Below are 23,448 nucleotides of genomic sequence, written 5' to 3'. Positions count from 1 at the left end.
TTTTATTTATTAACTATGTTTGATATTTTTTGATTCGTATATGTATAGTTGATATATATACATATAGGTACGTGTATAATTATGCTTTAAAATGTTTGTGTTTGTGTTTTTGTGTGCAACTTTCTCTCAGATTCATTCAAGCTCCAGCTTTAAACTTGCAACAAATATCACAAAAGTTATGAATAAACGACTACAATTTGCGTTGCATTGTTATATGGTAAGTATACATATAATGTTTGGACAGATAAACAAATACATTCATTCATGCATGCACATGTTGTAACTCTCTCAATACTTGTAGAAAAAAAAGCAAAAAAAATGTTTAAAAAAAAACCTCAAATTACAGAGTCGCTGGAGGTAAGCAAGCGAATAAATTAAATTTAGCCAGCTTCGTAGCTCCACAGCTCCATGGCTCCATGGCTCCACAAACAGCACAGCACAGCAGTAGAGCTCAACAATTCTGGCATTTCACTAATCCCACCTCATCACAATTCATGCACTTGAGAGCGACAAACTCGGCTGTGAAGTGATTTCGATGCACCGACTTCTTCGATCCGTTGCACGAGGGGCATGGCAGCAGTCTGTAGCCCCCGCACGTCTGGCAGGTATAGGTCGTTGCTATCGACTGCAATGGGAAAAGAGGCAGAGAGGCACATATTACTTATATTGTCAAGTTCCAGTCGCATGCTGACATCACGCGACCACCAACCAACCAACCAACCCACCTTATAGGGCTTGAGTAATTGTCGCAGTTCACCGCTCTCGTTCAGACGTTCAACGGCATCGGCGTCCTGTGAAAAATCGAAACACAACTCTGTAGACATACTTGTTCGGCATGAAAAGCGCAAGTTTTCACTTTCTATATCGCCTCTACGTTGCTTTTTAAAAGATACTTACGCCTATATGCTGGCCCTCGACAAACAGCTGCGGCACACGTATCGTCTGATCGTGCATTCGATCTCGCAACTCCTGCTGATACTCCACACTCATGAAGATGTCGCGCTCCTCAAACTTGATGAGCAGTGTGCGCAAAATTTGCTTAACATTCGCACACTTGCCATATGTCTCCCGTATAATGCCCATGCTGGTCGTGTAAAGCACCACCTTGCCCAGATCCTTGTCCTTGTAGTTCTGTCAAATAAATCAACATTCAATTAAAGTTCAACAAAGTCTATTTAAAAAGTTTTATTAACAACGTTGTTATTTAAGAAATATTCATTTTAATCCGTTGAATGAATACCATCAGGAGAATGTGTTGTTTTTTAGAAAAGCCAGCAAATGGGAAGTTACGATGGTATCGTAATATCTTATCTGTTTTTAATTTCTAAATTAATTAATTGATTAATTCTATTTTAAGTTTATTAACAACGTTGTAGTTTATTTAAGAAATTTTTATTTTAATCTGTTAAACGAATATCGAACTATTGTTTTTAAAACTGCGAGGTTATCTATATTTTCGTTTTGAGAAAGTGTTAGAAATTTGGACAAAGAAAGGCCAACTCGTTTAACTTTAAATTACGATGAAAGTGGCTTGTTCTTTAGCTAAGCCATAAGCTATCAAGATGATCTGTATTTTGAAGTATGTACTTCTTTTTCAAATGAAGCCTTAAATTATGAAACGAAAATGTTTTTCGATATTGAATACGCATTACTTAATTGGTTTCAATGGGAAATAAAAACATAAATTAAAAAACAAACTAAACTAATTCAAAACACACATTTTTAAAGCTATATAATAGTGTCAGAATAGGCATTAAAATGGATTATAAGTCAGTATTGCCAGTATAAAAGAATAGATAGTCATTATAATATATAGTTATAAGATATATATAATACACAGCTTGCAATGAAACTTCATAAAATTCTAAATCATTAAATTAAAGTTTAGTTACGACAAAAAGTTATTGATAGTAGAATTGAGGATTCTTCTAGAAAATGTATGTATAATAAAGAGACTACATATTCTTTGCACTAAACTGGATCTGCATATGAATGAGACATGCCAAGTATTGTGTCACTAACTGTTTTGATTCAAAAGTTACTTAAGTTCATACGGACGAATAGAGGAACAAACGTGCAGACGTATAGTCGACATGCCTATATTGACTCAAATATTTACTGTGCAGGACAAAAGAAAAGTGTGTAAATGGTGTATATTAGAAAGAAGAGCGGAATCAGAAGAGGTTCATCTTAAATAATATCTAAAAATCTAAAAAGACTGAACCAATATTTCTATATTTGGTTCAGATACTTATATATATATATACTCTTATAGAATGCAGCAAATAAAAGTTAGACAACTTCTTAGCCTTTGACTAATTGACTAAGCTCTGCTGTTCTTGATTCCATTATCTAGTTTGAAATAATTATTTAGATGGAAACAGGCTTCATAATAACATGCAGCATATGACACGCAATATATCGAGCTGCAGGAGTAATTATAAATTGAATTTCTGGAGAATCTGTTCGCTTGAATAATTAGAAAGTAAACGTTTAAAGCAATCAAACGAATCGCATATATGTTCTCAAGAGGCATTCGTACGACAGCTGCACAGACAGCAAGAAAATCTAGTCTTAATTATTGATACGTTTTTAGAACAGACCGAGATTTAATTTAAGCTAAGATTAAGAAATTATATAAATAATTTTGCTTTGAAGAAATCCAAATCAGATTATGGTACTATAATGAAATTAATAAGCATGATAGGTGGTAGCATATTCTCACTGTTTGCCTTATAATTCCCAACTGTCCAACTAATTGAGAAAACATTAAACGTACTTTTTCAAATGAAACATAAAAAAATAAAAAAAATTGGCTTATTAAAATTTTGTTTGTATTTTAACAACCAAAAAAATGAACTCAATAATTGGTTATGAGAGAAAAAATCAAGTGATAAAAAAGAATGTATGTTATGTATGCATTGTTAATGGATTTGTTCTCAGTGTAGCTGCGATGTGTTTGGTGAAAGGCAAAGACTAATTGCCACACAACTTCTTCGCAGCAGGCACAACCTGTTCAACTTCTCTATGCGTGCTAATCAGTGCTTGGCCCAATCCTAATTCGCAAAAGGGGTCACCATTTGTTTCCAGACAAGCATGGGGGTTTCACAAAAATGCTGCAACTAAATTGTTTTCTGTTTTCAACACTTCAACTTAACAACTAATAAGAGCTGCAACAAAATTCGCAATGTTTTCCGGCCATTTGTGAAACTGCAACCAGCTATAGGTATACTAACTACATACACGAATTGGTAGTTGCTTCCGTTAGTTGGCCAACTTTGACTTCAAATGGCGAATTGGCGAATGTCTTGTGTTGTGTTGTGTTGTATTGCTTCGATTTAGTTGTCGCCAATATCGTTGAACTTTATGCCACGGCCAGTTACCCACTAGTTGTTTGTAGCATGCAACAAGTTTTTGCTGCCACAACTGCTGTCAAGATGTATGAGTTATATGCCTCCTTATTAACTGTCTAATTAATTGCTCTGCGAAAGTAGCCTTGTTTTAAATTTTTGTTATTTTCCATTTATTTTTTCTTAAAACAAAAACTTGAACAGTGCATTAACGCAAAAGCTGAAAGGCCTGCATTGCATAATTCATTCAAGAAAGAAAAAAAAAAATTATTGATGCTTACTGGCCCTGGTTTTCAGTTTAGTTTCGATTGAGATCTCAAGACACATAACCATTTATAATTTGCTTCGATGTCAACACACAACGCAACAAAACGTAACTATAACTATAAACAATCGCTGGCAGTTTTAATAAATATCATATAATAAACACAAAAGCCTCAATAGGCGTAATATGCAATTAACACTGTACAGCTTGTACACTTGGTAATAGCCACAAAAGCGCCAACACTGCGGCTCAATTGTCATTTCAGCAATAACTGAACAACACACGAACATAGCCATAACCATAGACATAGACATAACTAGACAAACATAAACAACATTTTGCTGTGCAAAGTTCAAAGCCATCTAAAGAGCACTAAACACATAAAAGGTAGTCAGTCAGTCATACAAATAGTTGGAATACCAACAAATAATGCCACCAATGACAAAGAAAGGCAAACCGAGCAACTAGTTTGCCGGCAACAAGCCACTCAAGGGCCAGTCGCTGCCAGATGGTGAAAGACGGGGAATGGAGGGGAAAGGGGGAGAATGGAGGGGCCACATCTCATTGTCATTAGCTTGCAAAATGCTTAGCGTTCAGCACTTGACCATTTGAACTGAAAACTGCAGGCGGGACTGACGCAAAGAGAGTGGAAATACACAGATAGATGCCAGACTAACAATAGTGGTTTAATGGTGATGTAATCGTTACTGTCGTGTCGAAATTAAATTAATTAAACACATCAGAAATCCTATTCGAATTCTGGAGATCTAAGACTTTTATATATGTGATTGGATATGCAAATCTAATTTTGTAGAACATTAAAGGCACAAGGTATTGGGGCTGTGTTGAAGCGAAAATATAAATCTGATATGCAAGTAGTAGCTGAATATTCTTATTTTCAAATTAAACGCGTTCATACAGTCGAACAGCCAAATTTTATCTTTATTGTGGACGTAACATGCACTTGACTAGAAGTCTTAGATAAAGTAATTTAAGTATTTCAGTTTAATTTAATTTTACTTCTGATTTTTTTTCTTTATCTCTATTTATAATGTCTAATAGCATATCTGACTAATCTGGGCTGTGAATATATTATTGTAATTTTTGTATGCTCTTTTACTCCAAATTTTATTTTTTTTAAGTTCTCTATTGCATTGATTTTTTACATCTGCAGCTTTGTTTGTTGATGAAAATAAATAAATAAATAATTTTCTGATACCTATTTGATGGTCACTAAAAAATGACAGTTGAGAAGAATTAAATAAAATTTTTAATAATTTCTTTATGAGAATTAAGCTGCGATTTATCGATAAATGCTAAGCAATATATTTTAATTTAAGTGATTAATACTTGACCAAGTAATGATAAGTTAATGGTCGTAGCATTTCAAGTTTGCTGATTATTTTTGTAGTTGAAGTTTGGACTTAAAATTTAAAAGATTTCGTTTTTAATGGTTTTAGTTCGTAATTTAATCGTTGACTTTTTAGTGAAAGAGATCATCGAATATGTTATTCGACATATTAGTGATCATAGACTATTGAACTGAATATAAAATATATATTAACTTAAATAAGCCATACTCATGTCAAATAAGTTATATTCCAAATATATTTTGAATATGAAACAACAGTTAAACATTGACACTAATTTAGAATTGATCTCGCACACAAACAATTGTTACTTTAATGTTAACCCATTTCCTATCACTATATATTTCCATAGGATTCTTGTATTTGGATTGAATGTCAATTTCTGTCGAGATGGCATTAATCTTTCCTATCAGTGAACATTAATTAGCAGCTTCGTGCACTCTCTAAGCTAGCTTTCTTCTAGTTTTACAATAGCATTAGCATTAAGTGTTATTTAACACTCTTCTCGACAATTGGTTTTCATTAAATCTGTTGAATAGTTTATAAATTATCCTATGATCTACATGTTTGTTTGGTGCATAAAATCACTTACGTTAGCAGATAAATTTCTAATTTTTTCGCTATTAATCAAAGTGCAAGTACTTTCCTTAACCCACCAGCTTTTAGGTAAAAGCAGAATGTGCCTCTATTTTATGTACACCGGGTCGGGTCGGGTTGGGTTAGGTTGACTCGGCTCGGCCTAGAGGCCGGTGAAAAGCTGCGCAAGAGTTGCGTAATTAACACGTGCTGGCGGGGCAATTACAGAGCCGGCAGTGACAGAGCCGGCAAGGTTGGCCCCGGACCAGTCGGTGGAATGGGATGTTCAGGGCACGACAAGTGTTGAAATGCCTGCAACCTGTTTGCCGAAGCATCGAGATTCCCTGTGAACGTGCAACATGTTGCCAAAAAAAAAAAAAAAAAAAACAACAACAACAAAAATTATTGGCTCAAGAAGCGAAAGAAAAACCAATGGCATTCACATTAAAATTTATAACTTTTGCGGCAAAACTTTAAACGTTTCGGGTAAAGTTTGTGGTGCGCATAAATGGGAAAAAGAGAAAGCAGGTCACTTGTATGTGAGACGCCGTCTTCGATCGGCAAGCGCCGATTGCCAATCACAGATCTGTTGAGAAACACTCCAACACGCGCGCGCTCACATCCATCCCCATCCACACATCCACATCCATACCGAGCATCCATTCCAGCATCAGCATCAACGATTATGTGAGCAGAGTGTTGATGGAGGGAGAGGTGAGGAGCTAACTCTGCCAACAAGAAGCGCGGTGCAGCCGATGAATGCACATGAATGTTCACACGACATTGAAGTTCCAAAATGTTCAATTAATACGTCACATGACTCCCTGTTATGTAAGGCCTTCTGGTGACCCTCAGCTCCCCCCACTAAGCTGGTCATGGCTTCGTTATATACATAGCTAAAGAAAGAAATGTTTTCAAATGTATTTAGTTGCGGCTTTTTGGGGGCGAAAAAGGGGAATCCCTTTCGATCAAACAGTCAATTAGTTTGCACAATAAATCATCGAACTGGACAATATAATTTGTAATAATGTCACTTCAGTTAAACCCTACAAGAATTCGAGAATAAACATCTTTGAGATTCTCTTTAAAAAAACACAAGATTCTGCAGAAATTCTTAACAGTCTTCTGACCTTAGTTTAAGAAAGGCTCACTCGATTTTGCCCCACATAGAAGAGTTTATTATGATTTGCGGAGACTTTTTCAGATCAGCATAGAGAATATGAAACGGAGCAATCAAAGACCAAATATGCGAGCATATATTGATATACTTAGAGATGTCCATCTGTCCGACAGTACAAACACCGAGAACTTTTGAACCGTAACACTTAAGCACACCAAACTCGTTAAATAGACTTGTCTTATCCATGAGCAAAGCATGTTTATTACAAATCATATGTAGCCTCATTAATTTATATAGCTGCTGTCGGACCCATTAGGGATAACTTTTTCTTTAATAAAATGTTCTAAGAAAATTTAGTATGTATTTAAAAGTTATTCATTGGACCTCACTATAAGTTGAAGTTTCAAGGTTTTTTATAGTGTTTTACCATAATATTAAAATCGGCGCACTACATCTATAGCTGTTATTAAAAAACAATTCGCTTCACTTTGAGGACTCTTGGGAAGAGGAGTATAAAAATCTAATCTAATGTAATGTAATGTCTCGACTATAATCCATCATACGTATATAGATGATATCATCAAGAAAATCTCATCTTTACCTGCAGCAATTCTTTCAAAAAGTTTTCTTTTTAATTTTCCCTTGTTTTTAAACATGAAATTTTTAAAAAGAAATAGCCACGAATCTTTTGATTTGTAATGCAATTTCCCTCTTAACTCAGTGTTCATATTTCAAAAAGAACGATGAATTATTTTTAAAGCGGTATCTAAATCGTAGGAAGAGAAGGAATCGTTAACTTTAAATATTTGCTATATCAATCAAACCTAAAAAAGCGTATTGCTTTGCACAGAGACATACAAATATTACAAGAGATGGATCGATTATGTTGAAGCCATAACCGAAATGTAAAATAAACTCTTACAGCATCATCTAAAGCGCATAAGTAAAAGATACAAAAAATAATTCAAAAACCCACCTGAAACATTTATTCAAGTTCAGTCGAATAGAAGAATATCCCTTAATTCTGCTTAACTGAATCGTATCTCACCAAGTTGCTCAACGTTATTGGTTTCTTAACCATAAAACGTAGGGAAAAAAAACAAGAACTCTACCATAAAGATACTAAGATTGAATACGAATTGGATTCTGAAGAATAGGCATTAAAAAAGTAACGCTGTTCGAGAAATGATGTACAACTGTTTTTATAGTTTATTGTTTTTGTGTCTTTGAATAATTTAGGCGGATTTTTCCCAAACGCAAAAACTCGGGCTTGTTGTTTTTTTTTCTTTTTTTTTTTGGTAAGCCACGGGCGGAACTAAAAGAGAGTTGGTTGGCATGCAAAGAGGGTGACTTAGCTGAGTGTTTTCTTAATTACTCGTGTATTGTGAAATATGAGCCCAAATAATGCCGAACATACTACGGGTATATGGCTAAGAGCATAAAATTCACACACGTATTTAAGCAAAAGCAACAAAACAATTTTACTTTCATTTCAGAGCGCATAAAATGCCAAGCACGACAATCTGCCCCACGGACTTTGCTTCAATTTGAAATACAAATGTAATTGCATATTATTGTTTTTTTTTTCTGAGTTTTTTTTTTTGAGGGGCTTTCTTTTGGCTCTGAAATCAAATTAAAATGCAAGAAATGCGCTTTTGGCTTTTTCCCCTCCCCTCTTGCTGGCAATTTGCGGCTATTAATGGAACTCAGAGAAACTGCTAAGCTCAGAAAGCAGGCCCCCTTTTCATAGTAATTGGGTGTTACGCAATTTAATTGATGTGATTGGAAAATATTTTAAACTTCTACCTAATGGGTAAATAACATAATTTGTAGATTGCCAAGCATTTTGGAAATTATAATGCGCCAGTATTTCCGAACACAAATCTCTGGCAAAGTTTGTGAGTTTTGATCGCACAATTTTTAGAATTTTACCAAAATATAAAGATGTATATCTCTCACATTTTTTAGAGTACTACCATTTAAAAATACATACAAATGACTAGATATATAATTAAAAGAAATAATAAGCCGCAACAGCAGACACGCTTTTTTTAAATTTATTTTATTTATTCAGAAATAATTTTAAAAATGCCATTTCAACAAATAAAATCTTCAAAACATTATAAAACAGAATTTTATATTAAAAATATTAATAAAAAAATAGACTTGAAAATAGGAAAGAATTAGAATTTACTGAATATACGAATACTTGCGAATATCCAAAAAAAAACCTAATAATTGAAAATGAGATTCTAACAAGACAACTAAAAATGGTTACAACTGCTGCCAGTCAATAAAAAGTATTAAACGCTACTCGGGAATACAAGTATAATAAATGATTAAGTATAACAAAGATTTGTTTCTTCAAAGTCCAAGTCTGTACATTTTTATTTAACATCGACTTACATACATTTACGTACATTTAATCGGATTTGTGTTGATGTTCAAATTTCCGAAGTAAGCGAATAGCTTACTGAATAATAATACTATTAATAAACACTTAAATCACTCATCTTGCCTTCAATTCTGCATTTTGTGATTAGAACTGATCGGCTGAACTGGGTGCACAGTTTGCTTTTTCTTCATTTCATTTCATTAAAGATTTCTGACAACATTTGTTAAAGACTGTAGTTGAGTTTGCAGGCAAAGAGTTCAGAACTTGGCTTTTTGTTCTTTCTAGCTTCCCCAATGGCCAAAAACTTGGCACTATCAAGTCATCATCAGTTATAGTTTTTTTTTTTTGCACCTCAGCATCAGCCCAGAGGGGCAGAGGAGATGATGATGATGAAGAGGCGACAGAAGGCAGTCTTTAAAAATGTCAAATTGCGCCGTTAACCTTGAATATCAAATCAATATAAGTATTAAATACTATATATGCAGATTAGTCCAACGTACAATGCGTTGGTTGCATAATTAAAAAATAGATAAAATATAAATAGATGGACAGACGAACACACGAGCTTAACACCAAACAGCCAAGAGCGTCGTAATTATGCACATCACTAACAACAACAACAACAAGAGCAAGAGCAAGAAACTAAACAACCCAAACAACATATCTAATCATATTTTATTGACCACTCATTGGTTTTTGTGTTTTGTTTTTGTATTTAACGCCGATCAGTGAAAATTAGCTCCAACAATGGAAACGAGTTCCTGCCATTAAAATATTATTTAGCTTATTTGGTTTTATTATTATTTATTTTGCATATGCGGCCAAATGCTAAATTATCTTAATCGCGAAAAAGGCAGACCTAAGCAAGCGCAGACATCGATCGCGCGGCCTAAAATTGTGCCAAAAAATGAAAGTTTGATATAATAACGCCAAATGATTCACACGGGGAGATGCGAGAAATTGAATGTCATAACTAATTTGTAAATATTGTGAGTCAGTTCTCGCTTTGAACACGCCTCAATAGAGCCTTTAAAAAAGGTCAAGGCAGCTATAGGAAATGGGCTCAAAATCTGAAAATATCTAAAATATTGATAACATACTCGTAAGTACATTTGAAAAGACACACAGGAAAGACCTTCAAAACATCATCTTAGCTACTTTGAAAAAGCGACTTTGAAATTAAATTTAAGATTAAATTTAGGAAAAGGGAAGATTTTCACCTTAACCTTTTAATTTCCATTTCATGAGAGACACCACCCCACTAAGCCTGTGATAAGAAATTTTAAGATCAGATCAACTTAAGCTGATGCAATTTTTCAATGTCAAACAAAATGTATTTTAAAAATTCGATAGAAATAAATTTGGTGTAAAGGAAATCGTGCTAAAAGGTAGTATTTATTCTAGTGCTGACTAGTTTCCGTCAAGTACTAGCTTAGTCCATAATTCTCCTTCAAAATTTTTCCATTATAATTTAAGTTTTCTTTGCAATTTTTTCTTTAATATTTAATAATAGAGTTAAGCTAAGCTATACACTCACAATATATGTATAGATTCATATATCAGATAAACAGATTTTTTATATTAAGCTAGCTTTAGTTTTGTGTACTTTTTTAAAGCAAAATCAATTTTTTTAAATAAAAAATTTCGATGGTAAGCAGCTTAAGATTTGTTTCATGCAATATTTGATATTATGTGTGGACGAAAAACAGAAGTGCCTTTCCATCTACTTTTTTCTTTTTTCTTGTTGACTGATAAATTAGAACAGCATTATATTTTTGTTGGGCTCTTCACAAAGGGTTAAGCAACTCTTGAAATAATCATAATTTGAGGAACTGTTCCAAACATAGTAACATAGTATAATGAATTTATCAATAATATATATAGGAAATAAATGAATTTTTAGGAATACTTGAAATATTTTGTACTTGATTGTACATTGAATTTGATTCTTCATTCATCTTGTTGAAGACCTTATTGCTTTTTTGTTACCCATATTACGATTTGTAAGATATCTTGCATTATATATTTAATTTTATGATAACGTGATTAAAGCGCGACCCTGCATGGGGTTGCTGGATATCGAATTGAAATCAAATAGCGTTTATCAAAATGCTTGAATTGAAATATGGGGCTTTCAAGTACATCGAAACAATTGGCAATTCAAAAGCAAATGTATTTCTAAATCATAAGAATTATATTTGAAGTGAATAATTTTGTAAAAAGGACAACAAAATTAAGCCTTTTGTCAACATATTTGATCTCTTAAGGATGCAATCAATGGTTCTCTGTGAAGTTTATCGAAATAATTCAATTGGATTCAATTGCAGTTAATTTAAATAATCTAATTCAAAACATTGGCTTAGTCCGCAGTAAATCGAAACAATTGGCAACTAAGAAGCAAACGCATTTCTAAATCATATTTAAAGTGAATAATTTTGAAAAAGCAATAATAAATTAAGCAAGAGTATTTTAATATTGAACCAAATTTAAAGTGAACCAAAAGAATTTATTTGGAAACCGATGTTTATCGAAACAATTGGCTTTTGCTGCGAAGAGCATTTCTAAGCCATCATCAAATTTCAAATAAAACCAAACCTAAATCTCAATGTAATGTAGCGACTGTTATGTATGGAGCTATATATAGAGCTACTTGTGCTATGGTTAGTTACAAATCATAAAAATGCTCTTACAGCTTTGTCTCAGCTGCTATTGATTGCAATCGATTTTTGGCTGTTTTTTTTTTTTTCTATTCATAAGAAATAATAAGGAAAAAAACCGCACAAAATGCGTGTTGAACAATAAAAATAATTGCTAATTCATGTTGACACAGCATAATGCCAGCTATCTGTGCCGATATATTGGAACGCGATGTGTGCCGCGGCGGCGGCAAGTGGCGCTGCTGCCTTTAGCCCATTACGGACCTGTGTGCGTGAATCGATGACTCGACAATTTGCAATGGTCCGTGGCAAATGCAATTTCTTTCAATGCTGCATTTTGAATATGGTTGAATATTGTTGCTATTGCTGTTGTTGTTGTTGTTGTTGTGATTAATCTTGCTCAACACTTTTTGTTCATACATATGCTATAATTGCTTAAATAGGCCACTGGTCGGCCTAGATTTGTGGTTTGCGTGACAAGCTGCTGCTGCTGCTGCTGAAGTTTCGTTTTAAAGTGCAGAACATTATTATTGTTATAACTACTATAACTACTAGTGTTTGTTTGTTTCTTTTTTCTTTTTTATTTGTTATTTGTTTATTGTAGCCAAGAGCAATTAGTGTGAAGTCAAAGAAAGTCAACTGCTGTTTAGAAATGAAGAGTACAGAAAAGAGACAACAATTAAATGCGATCAACTCAGCTCAACAGCTCCACAGATCGACAGCCACAATTAGTCACCTTTAGCAGGGCCGAGCGGCCCATTTAAGATGCGCTATCGGCTTTATCTACTTCCGTCAACAGACAATGCGAAACTTGCAACTTTCTCGATTCAGTCAGTTAAGCCCATGCGGCGACTTCTATATACAGACATAGTTAGTGTGTGTGTGTGTATACTTTTATGGAAATTCTGATACCAAATCAGGGCCCTACAAACATCATCAACAATCAACCTAAAGGTAAACATAAGTATTTAGCTTTCGCTGTCGAGCTTCGGCTTATCGGGCAATTGGGGCGTTGGGACAACATGCTATATTAAGACAGCTAACGGTAAATTGAGAGACGAAAACAGTAGCGAAAAGACAGACAGACAGACAGGCCGAAACCATACAAATATTATACGTTCTCTAAATAGACAGTAAGGTGTTAATTATTATTATTATCATTTCATTTTTTTTCCTTCTTCTTTCTCGCTGCCTTTAAGTTTCTGTTGGTTAATTTTTTAAACAATTTTTTTTTTTTTTTTGGTGTGACCCAAACAATTTATTAGCTGACCAATATTATGTTGCTATGGCTGTTGCTGTGGTTGCTATTTGATATTTATTGTATGAATCAAATGTTGTTTTACCCAACATTTCATTTCACTTTCACCCAAAACGTGAGTAATGCATGTGGTAAGACTTTTAGGGCGGGGGGAAATGGTGGGGCCTGTCTGTCGAAAGTTTTTTATCATTTTGTTTTTTTTTTTGTGCTGACGTGAGACACACACACACACACACACAAACACACCAACCAGATGGTATGTCTGTGTCTCTTTTGAAACGCCCACACAATGCCAATTGACATGCAACCACAGCTTCGGCGAATCTTCAAAATGCATTCATACGAATACTCATACGAATACTCATTTATGAATGAGCCGAGTGCGACAACAAGTGGGTAAATGGAAAACAAATAATGCTGCCTTATTATCATGCGACAATGCAATGAACTTTACGCTATTACAGGCAGATCTCAAAAGTTTCCTCTCCTATATACCGTTCACCAGCAGCCCACACTCTCGGCGATAGAGTTGAGGTGTTGCCAAAATTGCCACTACAATGGATTATTTTATATTAGGTGTGAATTACATTTATTATTATTAAAATAAAAAAAAACTCAGCTATATGTAAAAAGAAATCTCTTACATACATAGCATTGCTTCAACAACTATTTGTATATCAATGGTCTTTTTTTTCAACAAACAAAGCCTGATTAACTGGCTTTGGAACTCTCCCGTCAAACTTTTCCCCGCTATAGTCATTCAAATAAAATAAATATTTCCAGCAATCATTCATACATCTATATGATATATATAGTGCACCGATTTTGACGAAACTATGCGCCAATTTCGATGATAGTTCAGATTATAGTGAGCCGCTGTAGAAAACGTATTAATATTGCATTTTCTTAGAATACCTTTAAAAACAAAAGAGTGATTTTTGCACTACTTGTTCCTATGGCAGCTATACAAAATAATGTGGGTTTACATGATTTGTCATTAACTGCTCTTGGATAAGATCAGTCTACATATTAAGTGTGGCTCCAAAATTATCCGAGTTCATACAGACGTACTGTGGAACAAGCGGATAGACGGAGAGACGAACGGCTATATCGATTCGTCTCGTCATGCTGATAACATATATGTATTCTAAGCTTTTTTTTATGTCTCCTTTAACACGCTTTACTGCACTGGGCTTTTAGACTTTCTAGTATACCCTTTAACCCTTTGACTACTGCGTTTAAAACTATAACCAAACTAATTTTAAACATGTTAAGCTTGTTACTTTTTATAGCCTCTTGCTGAATATTAGTTATTTTGAGATCAGCCTTAAATTAGCAATAATTATTTTGTGAAATGGAATTTACCAGGCGGTTCATTTTGATAAACTCGATGCTTGATCGCTCGCAGAGCCTCTACATTATGTTTACAAGAAAATATTGATATTGAATATTCAACAGCCGAGTATGTATGTATGTTTGTATCTCATTGGAGTGTGTTTTTCAAAGCCTACATATAGTTCGATAAAAGCTAAGCAATATTTTAAAAACAAAAGGTGAGAATCAATGCAAACCTGAGCTCCAAAAATATCAAAAAGTTCTTCAAATTGAGAACCGAAAGAATGTGTTTCTTCTTGATTCATATGGTAACAACGGGTTCAACAATCGCTCATAAAAATAAACTGTACATTTACTGATTATAATTAGTTTTCCAAAACACATAAAAACCAATTTATGCGACATTATTCGGAGAATTTCAGAAATTCCGCCAAATCCCAGATGAATCCCAAATAATGATCTAATAATATTTAGCCAAAACAAATAAACTATTATAAAAACTAATAAAGTTGAGAAGGAATATCTCTAAAGACTTGTATTTCGACAGCTTACCTCTTAAGCTGAGCTATTTATGGAATTCATTACAAATCATATACTTGTAGTTTCTAAATCCGTTGCTTTATCTTGCTTATATAGAAATGATATGCCTCTGTCAACCTGTCTTAAAATTGAATAATAATAATAAAACATCTTTACAAAGTTCTCGAATAAAAGAATAACTATATGTAAGTAACACTTTTTTTATTGATCCGCACAATATAGTCTTGAAGTCATTTCCAATGATCCTGCTGAGTATTTAATGAGCAGTTTTGCATTGACTTCAACTTTTCTACATTTTCCAAAACCATTAATGAGCGTAACGTTAAAGAATAAACTCGACTATTTAAAGAGATGATAGCTAGAAATAAACTTGGGAGCAATATGGACTACAATACCTTGCAGCAAACCCTAAAGAGGGCTCCTCTTTTTTAAAGTATTAATTAATTAAGAATCACTTCGCAAGAATGCTGCTAAAAATATTTAAAGAAGGTCAAACTAAATATTCACATTGAATATGGAATACCGAAAGGAATTTTCGTAATGGAGATTTTCGATTAAAGCTGGCCTGAGTCGCGTTCGAAATCGTTCAATCTATGAGCCCTATATTCATGAGTGACTTTGCTTAAATTATCAAATAATAATGGATGCACTCACCTTTCCATTGGGTTGCTGTAGCTGCAAGAATGTGGCTACTCCATTGCGCACACGATTCTTGACTCCCCGAACTGTGCCCTTGGAGGAGCGTATGGTTGATGGCTGGGAGCAGTTGTGGACATCCTTGTAGCCGACAAAGGCATCCTCTGCGCCGCCACCGCCGCCGCCGCTCTGTAGACTGTAGGTGTCATAGTCTGGGGAGAGTTGATTGCTGGTGGTATTATTGCCGAAGCTGCGGAAATTCGCGTGCTCGTTGACATGAAAAGTGTAGTATTGGTCGGCCTCGTATTTCATGGGTCGGCCGTTCATTTTGACAATCTTGACATAATCCTCAGCGGCCCCCATGCCGTCGTCGTCGTCGCCGTCGCCGTCAACGACAGAGTCGAGTGAGGAGTTATTGGAGTCTAAGGTTGTGGCTGGTCGCTGGTCCTGATCGCGTTTATCCCGTATATCCCTGAGCAGTGAATCGGGCAGCAATGAGCCCATTAATCGGCGACTATGGGACGTGGTGATCGTTGTGGACGATCGCGCTGGCACTGTATACTCATTGGAGTGCAGCGAATCGTTAGAACCGGTGCTGGACACATCCCCCTCCTCGCTATCGGTTAGACTATAGGCCGATGGCGAACTATTTACGCGTATTTTCGTTGTCTTCAGATGGAGTTGAAGCGTTGGCGGTCGATCGCTGCCATTGTGGCTGGCATTATCATCGCCGGCCCCCGGTGATTTGATGCTTTCCAGATCGCTGCCAGTGCCGCTGTCTAGGGTTTCGCATGGCGAATACTGACCACTGGAGACTAGACTGTAGCACAGCTGATATGGTGTGCTTGTTGTTGTCATATTGTTGTTGTTGCTGTTGCTGTTGCTGTTGATTTGCTGCTCCTCGTTCAATTTGACAACGCTAATCTGCTTGCCAAGCGCCTGTCTGCGCTGAGCACCATTCGCTATCTGTATCTTAACTGTGTGCTGCTGTGTATCTTTGGACGTGCAGACGCCAACTGTTTCGGTCACTGCACGCGGCTGACTAGCAACGACAATGCGGCCGACATCGCTGAGAGCGATGAGCGAATGGGGCGACTCGGCCTCCGATGGCGCTTGTATCGACTGTTCAATTTCTCCGACAATGTTGTCTCGTAACACGTTTCTAACATCGTCATCATTGTGTTTATCTGCCACATGGCTCGGACCTTTCTCAACTTCATTATTGCAACTGATAATGGTTGTTGTTGTTGCTACTGCTGTTGCCGTTGCTGTTGTTGTCGGTGTTGTTGTTGCTGCTGTGGTTGTTGTTGTTGTTGTTATTGGCGCCTCAGTAGCAACAATTTCTCCGGCTTGGCCAATGCGCAGCAATAACTGTGGATATACTTTTATAGCTGCATCTGCAGTTGTTGCTATTGTTGTTGCTGTTGTTGTTGTTGTTGTATCAGCCGTTGCTGCTGCTGCTGCTGCTGTTGTTGTTGCTATTGTTGCCACTGTTGTTGTTGTTGTTGTTGCTATCGTGCTGTAACTTGTTTCAAAATCAGCTTTGGTTGCATGGTCAGCTTCAGGTGGCGGTTGCCTCGCATGTTGTTGCATATTGTTGTTGTCTTCAAATGCCAAAAACATAGCCTGAGACTTGAGCGACATTTCAGCAACGTTGCTGCTGTTGTTGCTGCTACTCGCCGGCTCCGCTAAAGTTTTTGTGGCATCTTCTGATTCAATAATTATTGAAATGCCGCGCAACGGCCTTTGGCGTTGCTCCATGGCTGTTGTGGTTGTTGTTGTTGCTGTTACTGCTGCTGCCGCCATTCTATCAATCTATCTAACTATCAATCTGTCTGTCTGTCTGTCTGTTTGTCCGCTCTTGTCGCTCTGCCTGCCTACAGCTGCATTTGTAATTCCATGTGCTGCGGCCACCAATATCTGTTTTCAATTTTTATGCAATTGATACTTGCATTCCAAGCCGCTGCCGCTGCTGCCGCTGCTGCTGCTGCTGCTGCTGCTGCTGCAATTATTATGTTGTTATTGTGTCCTATTTCCAGTTGTTGTTGCTGTTGTTATCGCTGACCGTTGCACAGCATTCATAGATTTACAGTTAGCTGCTTGCTTTTGAGAAAAATAGAAAAAGACAACAACAAAAAATAGTCAGAGAGATGAAAAAGTAAAAACAAATCTTGTCAACACACAACATTACAGATGATGATGAAGATGAAGAAGCAAATGCAACAACACCAGCATCAACAATTTCAAACAACACACGCCAACAGGCAGAGCTTGACATTTAAGTTTAAACAATTTTTTTGGTACCCAGATCTGTGCTGGTTAAAAGCTTTGCCACAAAACCAATAAACATTATAATAAGAAAAATGCAAATAAAAATGCCAAAAAAAATGACAACAACTGCCGAAGATGATGAAGAAAACGGACAACAACAACAACAATAACAATAACAGCAACTAAGAAAAATAAAGAAACACGTTGCTTAGAACAAGATTTACATTTGAATAGCCCCGCCAAGTGGAACTTGAAATCTCGGCCGGGCGAGTGCCTCCGGCAACTTCAGCTGCCTGGCAAAATTTTTGAAAAACTGGTTACACTTGAAACTGTGCGCCTCTTGAAGGTGGAGGCGGGCACAAAGAATACAATCCCAGCTACAGGCAAGCCATCCTAGCACGAACAATCAACGCTCAAAGAAAACCAAATCAGCCAAATTTTGTCAACTCTCGATCTGACTGAGCGGGAAACTTTGACGCTGAAGACAGATTTTTAAAATCTTTTCTTCAAATTTTTCCTAAATAGGTTATCAGATTATTGTCTTTTTTTACTTCCCATCAAAATACAAAGCGTTCTTGAGCAAGAATTATCTTTTAAAAATTCGGAACAAAAAATATTTGATACATTTTACCAAAAAAAATTGTTTCTTACTATTATTATTATTTTTTAAGCGAGGTGTAATCAATTCTTTAGCGGACTGCGTAGAAATTTTGACGCTGTGTAGATTTCCATTGAATAAATGCTGATATATCCCGCCAGAAAGTCAGGTTATAATCATTCCACTACAAAGTCTTCTGGCTAAGTTAGCATTTTGAAGCTCAAGTCACAATCTTTTGATATAATTTATATGCTTTGCCAACAAAAGTTTAATTTATTATTGTTATTGATAAGACTTTGTAGTCTAAGTGATTCTTGATTTTCCTGAACCTGGTTCGAATTTTTCCCCGAACTCATTTGATAATTATATTCGAAATTTTTAATTACTCTGCTTAAGACAGAAAGAGAATAGAAATAGAATTCGAAACTAAATTAATTGAAATAACCAAACAATAAAGAATTTAAATATAATATTGCTTTTGAGAATTTAAATAACAGCTCTTATTTATGATCATTAAGATATTAAAGCTAAAAATTTGTTTTATTTCCATTGTAATGCCATCAAGCTTAGAATTGATTGTTTGAATATTGTAGAATTTGAATTGAGAAGAAAGAAGTGTATTACTCTGTGTTTTCTTATTTACAAAAAACAATCCACAAATTTTTAACTCGTAAAATTTTGCGAAATATATAAGCGGCCTACAAATTAAGGATGTTTTTTTCCTCTTTTCTCAAATATTAAATTCTCTGCTTTAATTTTGAATTGCAATTGAGTTTTATTCAATGGGCATTTTTTTATTTGGAATCTCTTTTAAATCGTTTGCTGTTTTTATTATTCAGTTAAAGACTGAAATCTTCTAACGATAAAATGTTATGGAAAATGCGAACAAAAAATAATTCTTTAATTTCGTTCACACATCAACCACTCCAGTTATGAAATTTTAATTTTATTTTATACTCTAAAACACTGGAGACAAATAATAAAGTGTTTTACACTTTTGTTCATAATTTTGTGTGTTTCTTAATTCCAGCTTCAAGCCGAACCACTGTGCGTTCGTTCGTACGTTGAGTGGAATTTTTGATTGGAATGCTTGAACGTTGGGGCCTGTGTGCCGGTTTCTTGAATGCCAATTCAAAAGAAGTCGTTATTCGTTATTCGTAAGGGACTGCTAAGTAAGCTCATTTAAACAATATGTAAGTACGAATTAACTTTTATATCGAAGCAGCTGAAGCCACTTTTAAAACTTCTTTGTGGCAAAACAAAATATAATCGACACTCTTTTAGTTAAAATTTAAACATTTTTGGCACAGCTTAAGCTTCCCTACCTGCTTGATCCTTTATCGTGCGCCCTTAGCTATGGCTGATTGGATTTCACACAAATGTGATATTAAGTTAACAGAAATAACAATAACAAAAAATATTTGAAACGAAAAAAAAAAAGTTCGACCAGCTTTTGACACTTTTGGCGGCTCCCGCGACAGGTGTAGCCCAAGTATCGTATTTTGTTTTTATCGAATCGTGGCAGTTGTTCCTTCCCGAGCTGCTCGATCGTTTACTTAAGATCGCGGCGCGTACAACTCATTCAAAATCGCGTTGGCAACTAAAAACCGCAGCAACAAAGTTTCGTTGGGTTGGCGTGTTTTGCCAGGGATTTTGTTTTTTTTTTCTTTCTTATTTTTATTACTACGTGCCGCTGCTGCTGCCGCGCTGCTGCCGTTGCTGTTGCTCTTGCTGTTGCTGCTGCTGCTGCTGCTGTGACGGCTGCCGCCTTGCTTGTTATTGGTTTTTTTAATTTTTGCTTTCAAGAAAAAACAAAACAGAAACGAAACGAAAAGGCAGCCGCGCCAGCAACACCACCACCACCAACAACAACAACAGTAACAGCAACAACAATGAAATTACTTAAAACAACAACCGTCAGCCGTCATAAAGCGTTGAACAACAACAGCAACAACTATTGCTTGCTGTTGCTGTCGTCGACGGCGGCAGCGGCGACCGCAAAAACAATGCGCGCTTACTGAGAATTTGTTTATGAGGTGAAGTTCGACGGCGCAGGCGCAGGCGCAGCCGTCGCCCAGTCGCTGCGACGCTGACTTATTATTAAAGCTCGGTCGGTATCGGTATGTGCTGCAGTTGCCTTTTTTGTTGCCTCTGCCACTAATTCTGCTGCTGCTGCTGCGGCTGTTGTTATTGTTGTAGTACTCGTTTGTTGCCAAAGTTAATTGTTTGTGGCTGCCGCAACAATGTGTTTAAAGCACACTGTTTAACAATTCATTAAAATAAAAACCAAAAACTCCCATTTCCCACTTCCATTTAGTACAGAAAAAAAGTTTCATCTTCCCTTGTTTCTAATAGTACAAAACAATATAATATATAACAATATAGATTTGCTAATTCTCCGTTTTTTTTTTACAATTATATTCAAATCCAATAACATTTGATTTCCTACCAGCAAATAGTGTAATACTATTTGGTATGAGGTGGAATGAGTTCTTATAAGAACACTTACTTTCGAAAAATGATTTCAATTTTTAATGCTAACGGCAAAAAAAAAAAGAAAACTCCCATTTCCCACTTCCATTTAGTACAGAAAAAAAGTATTATATTCAATTGTTTCTAATATTACAAAACTATATAAAAATGTAATCGAGATTTGCTATTTCTTCGTTTTTTTTACAATTACAAGTATTTAAAAATCCAATAACATTTGTTTTTCTACCAGCAAATAGTGTAATACTATTTGAAATGAAGTGGAGTGAATTATTCCATCAAGTTCGGTATATTTTTCGTTTTTAATGAACGAAAACACAGCACTATGAAATTATTATAAAAACACACACTTTCGAAAAATGATTTCAATTTTTAATTTTTTTTTTAAACTTCAGTCTTATCTGCCAATTTCCATTTGATGCAATTGGATCTAATTCGGAATTGAGAATTACAACTTTCTCAAAAACTCATTAGCATCTGAGGTACTCTAAACACGAAATTTGGATATTCCTAATACACAAGTCTCGATTTTTGCAAATCATTAAGTTTTACTCTAATCATTCATTATTGATATATTTTTTTTTTTCACAGAAAACTAAATCCAAATCACAGTCTTTTAAGGAAAGAAGAGAGAAAGATAAAACGAAAATTGATTAATATTAATTACATCTAGATTTTGACAACCGATAGGTGTTATATTTGGGAAATAAGTTGGGCATATTTTTTGTTTTTTTTAGTAACAAGACCTGTAGTTCTTGTTATTTGAAAAACTGATACAAACAAACAATTCCTAAGCATATTTTCCATTCATTTTACTTAAGATTTTTACAAAATTTACATTTTAGAAACAAGGTTTGCGGCATTAGAATTTCAAATAACTGATTGAATTTTATGTTCAATTTATTATATATTTACTATTTTTATAGTAAACAGTCTTTTAATGTAAGCCTATAAGGGTAATTTCATCTTTTATTTAATTTTTTACTTACAAATCGCAACTTAGGAGCATACCCAAAGGTTTAAAGGGCTTACTAAAAAAAATTTAATTGACAGATGTAAGTAACAGACGGAAAGAGATGTGGCAAACAATATGTTATTCCAGTAGGCATATGTCCGATTATCTATATAATCAGCATGACGAGACGGTATACATATGTTTGAGTGTCTGTTTTTTCGTCTGTCCGTATGAACAGCGATAACTATTGAATCACAACAGCTACGTTCTGCATATATGGTATATAGACTTAGACCTTATCCATATGCATAAAAATTTGATTTGAAACCATATATAGCCTCAATATTTTATGTAGCTGGAACGATCGATGCAGTAATAAGTACAAAAAATAGTGGTATTTAAAACCAAATTTCCCATTTGTGTATTTTTTATAATGGCCCATGATACTTAAGACTTTGAATAAAATCGGCGCATTATATCATATACCTGTAATATGAACGATCGAAGCAATAACATGTATTACGTTCGAGTGGCTGTAATGAGAAAAAGGGTGGGTATTGAAGTATTGAATAGTCGGGCTGACGCAACTTTCACGTTCTAGTTATGTTTAAAACAGGGTTCGTAAAATGCGGGCAAAACCCGTTTGGGCCCGCGAGAAATTCTGCTGCGGGTCGCTGCCGACTGAAGGATAGGGTCGGCCGGGTCGTCTGGCAGAGGTAACGGGTCGTGCGGGTACGCCGTGCTTCGCCGCGGGTCGCTGCCGACAGCAGCAGTGTCGTACGAGCCGGTCTGCAGTAGCAGAGCGCTCGTTCGTGGTAGGCAGGCATATGTACATATGTATGTGCAGGGTTCGTAAAATGTGCTCGCAACCCTTGAGAAATGCTGCCGGGGGTTTTTTCGGGTCGCTGCCGACAGAGGCCGCGGGTCCGATCGGGTCGTACATATGTACATATGTGTTAAATTCGTATGATGGAATGCTTGTGTGTATATACTTGTATTTGAAGGCAAAATGTGCGCGATGCATTTCATCCCTTAAAGCCTCACTCAGCAGATTTGTCTGCGTTTGCATAGTGGTACCTGATACTAGATTTCTGAATGAATGTCTTTCGATTTTTGTTTGCTATAGGAAATAAAAAGATCATTTGCAAATAAATAAACTTGTTACTAAAATATTTTTTACTATTCGTTATGTGAATGAAGTATACGAATTGACTGTAGGTTAGATTGGTTTAGGAGTATATAGGTACCACTGTGCAAACGTAGGCAAAACAGCTGCGTCAAGCTGAAACGGAGTAGGCAGCAGGTACAGAGTGAAAGAGATCGCGCACATTTCGCCTTAAAAAAATATATACACACAAGCATACCATCATACAAATTTCACACATCACACATACTTGTACACAAGGGCGTACGCAGGGGGCAGGGGGGGCCGTTGTCCCCCCCTAGAAAAAATGTTTCCATATAAAGTCGACCACACGTTCATTATTATGACGCACTATTTCGCCTTAAGATGGATCTGCGTTGGATTTGTTGAAGTTTTTTCATCGATCATATGCATAAATTATTTTTTAAATGCATCGGGCATTATTTAATCAAAATTTTAATGTTTTTGCCCCCCCTTTGGTAAAAGCT

The 23,448-nt window shown here is 35.6% G+C and overlaps 1 protein-coding gene across 1 annotated transcript; it reads right to left on the bottom strand.

Annotated features, from left to right (window-relative positions):
- Positions 1-402: 402 nt before the first annotated feature.
- LOC115629630 (glutaredoxin domain-containing cysteine-rich protein CG31559) lies at positions 403-16,771 on the bottom strand (the record flags this gene model as incomplete). The annotated part of the gene is made up of 4 exons (XM_030526130.1): positions 403-625; positions 726-791; positions 898-1,131; positions 15,521-16,771. Coding segments are annotated over 4 exons (1,725 nt in total), but the record flags the coding sequence as incomplete, so codon positions are not given.
- Positions 16,772-23,448: the final 6,677 nt, after the last annotated feature.

This window comes from Scaptodrosophila lebanonensis, unplaced genomic scaffold (genome assembly GCF_003285725.1).
Source record: "Scaptodrosophila lebanonensis strain 11010-0011.00,11010-0021.00 unplaced genomic scaffold, SlebRS2 tig00000161-arrow-arrow-pilon, whole genome shotgun sequence".
Classification (NCBI taxonomy): domain Eukaryota; kingdom Metazoa; phylum Arthropoda; class Insecta; order Diptera; family Drosophilidae; genus Scaptodrosophila; species Scaptodrosophila lebanonensis.
The sequence above is the reverse complement of the archived record's forward strand: the minus strand, read 5'-3'. Positions and strand labels throughout refer to the sequence as shown.